Source organism: Acomys minous, assembly GCF_964271855.1.
Source record: "Acomys minous genome assembly, chromosome: 8".
In the NCBI taxonomy this organism is placed as follows: domain Eukaryota; kingdom Metazoa; phylum Chordata; class Mammalia; order Rodentia; family Muridae; genus Acomys; species Acomys minous.
In genome coordinates, this window is record NC_140489.1 from 47,028,056 (window position 1) to 47,037,017 (window position 8,962).

At 40.8% G+C, this 8,962-nt stretch overlaps 1 protein-coding gene across 4 annotated transcripts in view; it reads left to right on the top strand.

Moving 5' to 3' along the window:
* NIN (ninein) overlaps positions 1-8,654 on the top strand; it is a 108,336-nt gene extending 99,682 nt beyond the window's left edge. For 3 of the 4 annotated variants that reach the window (XM_084791351.1, XM_084791355.1, XM_084791352.1), the window contains 2 exons: positions 1,837-1,950; positions 4,925-8,654. In XM_084791351.1, the coding sequence (XP_084647477.1) occupies positions 1,837-1,950; positions 4,925-5,134 (324 nt within the window). In that variant the 3' untranslated portion in view covers positions 5,135-8,654. Of the gene's footprint in view, positions 1-151; positions 1,801-1,836; positions 1,951-4,924 lie in introns of those variants that run through there. The other variant, XM_084791353.1, reaches the window with a different exon arrangement.
* Positions 8,655-8,962: the final 308 nt, after the last annotated feature.

Here is an 8,962-nt window from a genome sequence, read left to right on the forward strand (position 1 = left end):
GCCTCTGTGCTGCTTTGCTTGCACATGTAGCGTGACTGGGTGTGCTTCTGAGAGTGTGCTTGTGTTATACACATGTGAACTTAGGCTCCCCTAAACATGAGTCATAATCTCGACCCCAGGGTGAAGTGTACCACTTGCCTTCTTTCTCTAGGCCTTGCTACCGGAGCAGCGAGCCGTGCATGCAGACTCCTACAGAAGGATTGGGCACCTCTGAAAACTGGGCTGCTAATGATGGCATTTGTTACCATGTCAGAGTCTCAAATGCACACACCCGCACACACATACACACCACACAGACATGAGCTGGGGCATGTTGGAACCAAGTGCTCTTTTAAGTTATTCGACTGTTGTTTTCACTGTTAAGCCTTCGCAGTATTGTCTCTCATTTATCTAGACATGATAGACTCTGTGAATCAACCAGAAACTTCAGCTTGTAACAAATCAGCTTATTTATATGGTTTGAAGAGTAGATTTAAGATTCTCGAAGGATATATTCTATATATTTTCTCATTCTATATGTTGTAACTATTTTTAAAAGAAGGTACTACTTTTATATATGGAATTTGAAGAAAATCAGGGTTATTTATACTATTTTGTATAAGATGTATCATACTTTTTGACAGAGAAAAGGGAAATTTCCATGCAACAATAAAATAAAATTTAAATATATGACTCTCTTGTCTTCTTGTGCCTTCTCCTTTCAGTGTTCTCTGAATTATCTGCTACTTTGGTTTTCTGTTTTGCTTTTTGAAACAAACATTATTTATTATGTAAAAACATTAAAAAGTCATTATATATTTTAAAATATAGGCCTTGTTTTTAAAATGCCAGACACTGAAGGCCCTATTTATTAAAATTTGCTTTGCATATTAAGCTTTTACCAAATACAGATTTTTGTCTTCAAATCGGTCACATGGATTAGTGCCATTATTTAAATACACGGGAGCAATGGGTTTCAATTCATGTTTGAGTGTCCTGTATTCTTTTCAAAACATGCACTTTAAAAATATTTAGCTGTTACGCAGTCACTAAAACGGGAATTATAACAATAATAGTTAATAATAATAACCTTAAGAACTTAAAGCATCTTCTGAAATGTGAAATGCCTGGTGTGGACATTTTTGTAAGCATGAGTACGGGCACTCTCACCTCTCTCAAGAGCATTTTGCTTCCTAAACTCATTTTTCTTATTCCCACTCTTGTTGTATGAGGAGAAGAAAGGCAGTACCTCTCCCTGTCCTGTGGTTTTATCTGGGTTAGAACATCTGTGAGGAGACTTTTCACACTAGTCTGCTCTGGTCCAGATGTTTGCTTCACACTGACAAGTCCCTGGAAAGCAGACGGGTAGGGGAACAGGCAGGAAGAAGCTGATTATTATGAATAAAAAGCTAGTACTTTGATGGTCACTGGTCATTTCAAGGGAGAAGTGAGAAGCGTGTGTGCACACTGATTGGAAACATCAGACCAAACAAATGATGCTCAGACTGCAAAGGCTCAAGCGGCAGCGGAGGGCTGGGCACTGCTGTAATGGACTTTGTATACCCGCTGTATTAAGAGTGCACATGGGTTTCAGTTGTGGGTTTAAGAGTTTATATCAGGGATGATGGTATCACAGGGAAGAGCCTCGGGCTTCCCTCTGGTTCCTCTGTGATAGGGCTACTTGGCGTGTAGTGCCCAGATCTCCCATTTCATTAGAAATCCATCCATCCTTCTAATTCCAACGGCAAAGCATCGCTGGCCTTTGCCTAGGTGTCTTATGGGGAAAGTCAGCTACCAGCACCTCTAGTCAGGCATGACTTTCAAATGATAATGCACTTCCTTCTCCCCTCTCCTTAGGGAAGCCAGGAACACCTTGTAAATCTCATGGAAGAAAGGATGATAGAAGTTGAACAAAAACTGAAGCTGGTGAAAAGACTTCTTCAAGAAAAAGTGAATCAGCTCAAAGAACAAGTACGTCTTCTCTGTCGCTTCTGTCTGCCCTGATGTTCCAGTTCTTATGGGTGTACAGTGTGTGTGTGGGGGGGGGGGTGTGGGGTGTGTGTGTGTGTGTGTAATGTGTACAAGTGAATGTGCTCACCCTCTCTCCTCAGCACAGGGATTATCACTGTGCTCTACTGACTGTGCCCATATTTCTAAGTGGGTACCAGGAATCACACTCAGGTCCCCACACTTGCACGGCGCACACTTTATTATTATCTCTCCAGCCCCAGTGTTCCAGTCTTAACTCCGGATTTTGCATCTTTCTATTTCTATTAATTTGTGTTGTTAATAGAAGTTAGTTCTTCTGAAAATGCCTAAAGAACTAAGGAATCACCTTGGTATATACCCTAAAATATGAATTCTGCATTCTACACTTTTCTCCAAAACTCCTTTGAGGCCTATTTGTCCACAATTTTATAAATGTATATCTGCTAATGATGGCTCTTATCTGAAATGTTCCTAATGAAGTTCAGTGACTCAAACTGAACACTTACAGTTTTTTTTATTAATTAAACATTTTTATTTAATATTTTTATCTAAGGCATGAATTATACATCTCTAAATAAACAGAAAATTATATATTCATTTTTTAAAATTGGATAATAAATGGAACATTTGGTTTCCTGCTTCTCATAGCTTGTGGCAACCTCAGAAAGTACTTCGGAGTGATGAAATGGCTTGGTAGGTAAAGGTGTGTGCCACCAAGCCCATCAACCTGAGTTCAATACCTGGAACCCACATGGTAGAACGAGAGGACCAAGTCCCATACGTTGTCCTCCGACCTCTACACATGAATAGACACATGTGCCCACACACATAAGTAAACAAGCAAACAAATATTTTTAAGTACCTTATTGCTTTCACCACGCTCTAAAAGGATATGCTTTGAGTGGAGTCTGAACCCCAAATTCTAGACCATTCAACAACTTGATCCTTTCACCTGCTAACTACAGACATGACCACACTTGTGTCTGCACAGGAAAAAAAGAAAAGATAGGCAAGAAGCACCACCTGGGCAGGTGTGACAGCCTCTCAGAAAAGAGACTGAGACAGATGGATTGGGTGCAGAGCAGAGTTTGCCAACCCTGTGTCTCTAGACACATAAAACCTAAGAGTGACCATCCCAGGAGAGAGGCCAGAATGCAGATGCATGCAAGAACAAGTGCATGCAAGAACAGGTACATGCAAGAACAGATGCATGCAGAAACTCTCCTTCGCTCTGTGTCCTAAACACAGGAGAGGGGAGGGAAGAGAAACTCCTGCTAGTGAGCATCATGTGTTTGTATGGTCACTCTATGTCAGGTCCTGTTCTGGGCACTAGAGATGCAGCTGTGAACAAAGAGAAGCCCCTGAGCACATCTAGATGTACAGCTAATGTAAGTTCCAGCACACCTAGAAGGAGCCAAGCATTTCTCCAGATGGCAGCTTTAAAAATAAACTAGAGCTAATTCTATTTTCAGTATTGGGATGCACAAGAGATACCCGATCCAATCTAGAAGCCTAATGAGAGCTTCCTGAAGGCCTCTTAAACTAAGTCATGAGGGCTGGATAGAAAGATGTAGGGAAGGCAGTCTAGACTGCAGCAACCTCACAGAACAGAGGAAACACACAGGGTGTGGGCATCTATAAATACAAGCCACCGCCGGTTCATACTGTCCTGGGAAAAGAGAATAGAAGGTCAGGGAAAGTCAGGGAAAAAGAAAGCCTCTCTCTCTCTCTCTCTCTCTCTCTCTCTCTCTCTCTCTCTCTCTCTCTCTCTCTTTGGTTTTTCAAGACAGGATTTCTCTGTGTAACCTTGGCCATCCTGGGCTCCCTTTGTAGACCAGGCTGGGCTCAAACTCACAGAGATCCACCTGCCTCTGCCTCCCCAAGTCCTGGGATTAAAGGCATGTGCCTCTGCTCCTGGTGAAAGCATTTATTTCTGTTACTAGTAGTTTGAATTTTGTCCTATAAGCAGTGAAGGGTCACAGAAATATCTTTATTAAAAGAGAGGAGGGAAGGAAACACATGGTGAGTTACAACGTGTCAGTCACAAGTAGGTTCTGAGATGTACTATACCTGCCAGTCATCCAAATTAGTATGCCCCTGGAAATGGCAGCAAGTCAGCCATTCTGTAGCCTGCCTATTTTGCTGCCTGCTTGAATGCATTAAAATGATGAGTATAAGGTATGGGAGAGAAGGTTGAAGGCATTAACAGGAACAAGAATTAAAGTACCCAAGGTTAGCTAACACATTTGCCTTCTCAATGTAGACTACAGACTCTAATAACAAGAGAGAATACACCTTTGGCGAGGGGGATTGATAGAAAAAAAGAGAGAAAAAAAGCAATTGTCAAAATAATTCCTGAGCTAAATGTTCAAATACACTGTTATATTGATAAATACTACAGGTTGTAGTTTTGAATGACGAAAAACACCTGTTAAAGAGTGAATGCTAAGCCGGGCATGGTGGCTCACGCCTTTAATCCCAGCACTTGGGTGGCAGAGGCAGGCAGATCATTGTGAGTTCGAGACCAGCCTGGTCTACAAAGAGAGTTCGGGACAGCCAAGGCTACACAGAGAAACCCAGTCTCAAAAAACAAAAACAAAACAACAATAACAAAATGAGTATTAACACAGTTGACATGTTGGACAAGGATTGTTGGTATTTTAGAAAATGGATAAAGGAATAGCACCCATTTGGATGGGGAAAATTCACTTTGAAGCCCTTAAAAAAATAATCCACTCTTTGATTTAATGTAGCTATAGAATCAGACTTGGTATTTGGGAATACAAATGGAACAAATTCATATTTTCCTTTGCACACTACACCGGTAAAAGTCACTAAGACCAAGTGTGCAGGCAGCAGAAATGATTCGCCATTACTGAGTAACTTCCTCTGTCAGCCCTTAAGCTTGGGAGTAGTTAGCACAAATGCAATCAAGATGTTTCTGGTTCTGTCCTAGCTCTGCAAGAATACGAAAGCAGACGCCATGGTGAAGGATTTGTATGTTGAGAACGCCCAGTTGTTGAAAGCTCTGGAAATGACTGAACAGCGACAGAAGACGGCAGAGAAGAAAAACTACCTCCTAGAAGAGAAGATAGCCAGCCTCAGCACCATCGTCAGGAACCTGGCCCCAGCACCACTGACTTCCACACCTCCGCTGAGGTCATAGCCAGACCAAAGGATGCGCTTGCATTTGTGCACTTTACTGAAATTTCATGGACCACTTCAGTAGGTTCTCTGAACCCTCTAACTAAAAAACTTCCAATGGCTTAGCATCAGGCCTACCGGAAGTCAGCCAGCAATGGAATTGAAGTCTCCAAATGGATGAGGCTTACAGGAACCCCACAAATCACTTGTTTCACTATTTATATGACTCATAAGCATTGAACTTTAAAATTATGTTCTGGATAGCTACCAGGAAAAAAAAAGCATAAGAACCTTAAAATCCCAGTTTTTAATTGTGTACACAATCCAAATTCCTTTTAAGTTGGACAACCAGAGTGGTTATTATATTATTATAATCTTTATTTTTTTAAAACATCTAAAAACTAAAGTCATTCTGCTTATAATAGTTTTTGTCTCTTTGAACTAACTGGCTGGCTGCAGTTCTGTTTAGACACAGCTTGGCCAGTAGCTAGCCACTGAAGTGAGAAAAGTCCAAGTTCTGGAAAACTCTGACTTCTGATGCCAGTTCTTGTTATACAATAGATCCAGGACCAGCTCAACTGCACTCTTATCAAAGGATAAAGCTTTACTTTCTTTAAACAGCCCTTTCTCTGCCTCTTAAAGCTTTTGTTTGAGACATTGGCTTCTACAAAATGGGTAAAACTGCATTCTTAACATCACAGGGAGAGAGCACTGAACAGACTACTTTGAAGTAAAAAGCCACTCTTAAAGAGGGCTGCATGGAGCACCGTGGAGGTAGTTTCCTCTCTCCCAAGCCTTGGAGTTCGTGGACATACCTTTGAGTTTGCATCAAGAGCTCAGGGAACAATTTTTAAACCGTCTTCCTGAAGAACTTACTGCCCAGCTTCTCTAAGAACTGGAGATGTGTAAACCACGTGACCTTACTTGTCTTACATATTAACAGCCATAGACTTTGTATTTCTATATGTTAGTGCACTTAATTGTCTGAAAAGGCCTTGGCTTTAGAGAACCTCTCCTACTTCTGGAAGAGTTTTTTACTGTCTGTTTAATAGAGGTCAAGACTTCCATGCGTCTGACCTTTTGATACCTCATATCTGAACCTATGAATTTCATAACTGTGGAGAACGTTGGCATGCCATCAGAGGGGAAGGAGAGAAATCCGAGTTTGTGAGCAGCACTAGAGAAAAGCAAACCATTGCTTATGGGCAGAAGCGCAAGATAAGTCAAACAGGCTGAGAAGTCACCTGGCGTGAGGAAGTCGCAAGCCCTCCCCATTATGACTCTTTAGGATTCTTCAGAGCCCAGCTCTCCAGTCCTGCTAGCCAGGGCCCCCTCCACAGGACCTCACACACACACACACACACACACACACACACACACACACACACACACACACACACACAAAATCTGTGGTCCAGTAGTGCACACTGGTTTTACACCACTATTATTATCAGAAAGTCCTGAAAAGAATTAATCCTCCCCTATAATCCTACATATTAAATATTGGACATCTGCTATTATTCCTCCTCTGTATTTTCTTCTCAACCACTCATATGGCATTAGCTTTAGCAGAAGATTTTTCACTTAAATCTGTGGCTAGGCCTAGGCTAAGACCAGAGGTAAAGTAAGCCTGTATGAAGTGCTCACACGAGAAGCTTCGAGTTCTCAAGCGAATGCCACTAGACCCAGGCAGCAGGCCTATTTCTCCAATGGTTGGCTTGACATGGGGCCGTGTTTGTTGTGCTTTTTTTTTTTTTTTTACTTTTTATTTTATATTGTGAAAAGTGTAGTTAGTGTTTGTATTTATGTGTACATAAAATATTGTACAATGACTGTAAATAGGATTTTTTTTAAAGTTTAGAGTACATTTAGACTTATTTCATGCAAAATCAAAATGCTATTCTATTAAAGTATTAATTTCTTGCTTTACGCCACTTATTAAATAGGGGGAAAGATCAATATAAGAAATATCCTAGCTGGGCGGTGGTGGCACACGCCTTTAATCCCAGCACTCGGGAGGCACAGGCAGGCAGATCGCTGTGAGTTTGAGGACAGCCTGGTCTACAAAGTGAGTCCAGGACAGCCAAGGCTACACAGAGAAAACCTGTCTCAAAAAAAAAAAACAAAACAAAACAAAAAACAAAAAGAAAGAAAGAAAGAAAAGAAATATCCTACAGATACCTTAAATATATGCATTTGTGCAGCAGTTTATTTTTGAGAAACCATTTAGAAGGAGTTTAACTGGCCAGGTAATAGCTTAAAGCTTTAAAGGCATCAAATGTAAACTCCTAGAATCATGTATGGATTTGGCTCTCAGAATTTTCAGTGGCTCTCTCCAAGATCACAAGTTCTGTGTCGTATGGTCATTTAGCTACTTTTCTCTTTTGTTTGCAAGATGTGATTTGTCTGTGAATCCCTGGCTGTACGGAAACTCACTCTGTAGAGCAGGCTGGCCTTGAACTCAGAGATCCGCCTGCCTCTGCCCCCCAGCACTGAGGGTTAAGGCGTGCACCACCACTGCCTGGGTGCTGCTTTTCTTTAGACTTTGAGAAAGTCCTGGAGCACTTGCTGGGGAGATTCCTGCCCTGCCTGCTGGCCTCTACTTTTTAAAGCTCTTTCTCTTTTGTTTTCCTCTAAAGGGAAAAAGATTTACTTTTATCTAAAGGTCTTTACTCTTAAATGTGTGAAGGGGGAGAAGTAGGAAGTATGGTTTAGAATGCACCACGGTATTCTTATTTATTTTTCTAACACTCTAATTCTAGTTTTAAATGTGAACTCCTCCTTGAAGCTTCAATGTTCTGTTTGTGTGTTTGACCAGCAGCATGTTTTACATAAACAGATCGTGCAATCATGTGCTTTTAACATAGGAAGACATCTTACAGGACTATTGTTTCAGCTACAAATCAATATCCCAGGCAGGTATTATTTTAAGAAACTTCTTTTTAAAGAAATACCTAAGGCTTCTTGGAAAACTTTTTTTTTAATATGTTGGGAAATTAATTTTATTTTTCATTTTACTTTGCTGAATAAAGGAAAAGAGAACATGCTGCTGTTGTCAGCATCTTTTAAAGACATTCCTAGTCATGGTAAGTCTGAGTGCTCTGGAGTGCAGTGCTACTCAGGTCCTGTTCTACATGAACTACCTGCAGCCGCACAGCATTCCAGTGCATTACTGAGCAAAGCCCAACAACCAAGGCACTCACACAGGAAAGTCCGGAGATCGGGGTCTGAACATCTCAGCACTTGTGAGGCCTTGGTTTCTGGCTTCTGGACAGCTGTTTAATAGCAAATTATAGTTGCTTTTCTTTTAAACGATACAAGGTAAATTATTCTCATTGTAAGACCATTACCACAGCATGATTTAAAGGAATATTTTATGAAAGGAAACTTGAGTTAATCTAGAGCCCATCTCCAGAATTGTGTTCAGATAAAGATTAATGTGAATATGTTTATATCAGGTTTGTAAATTTCATCTTAGCCATTCTATCCCAGAAAGACTTTAATGTGAGCTTAAGATATAAATAAATAATTTTGCAAACATGCCTCTGGGTTTCTATGTCTTGGAGTTTTGACGAGCAGTTTCAAGTTATTTATCATTAGATTTTTTTTTAAGTGGCACCATGAAAATGCTGCAGAAAACGCATTGCACAAATACAGAATCAATGTCCCACTCTGCATACTAAGTCAGAATCATCATTATAAAAAGAATGCCTCGGGGGACTTGTAGGAATGGTTCAGGAGTTAAGAAGGTTTACTACTCTTGGAAAGGATCTGAGTTCAATCCCCATCACCTACATTAGACAGCGCAAAACTGCCTGTTACTCCAGCTCCGGGGGAATCTAATGCCCTC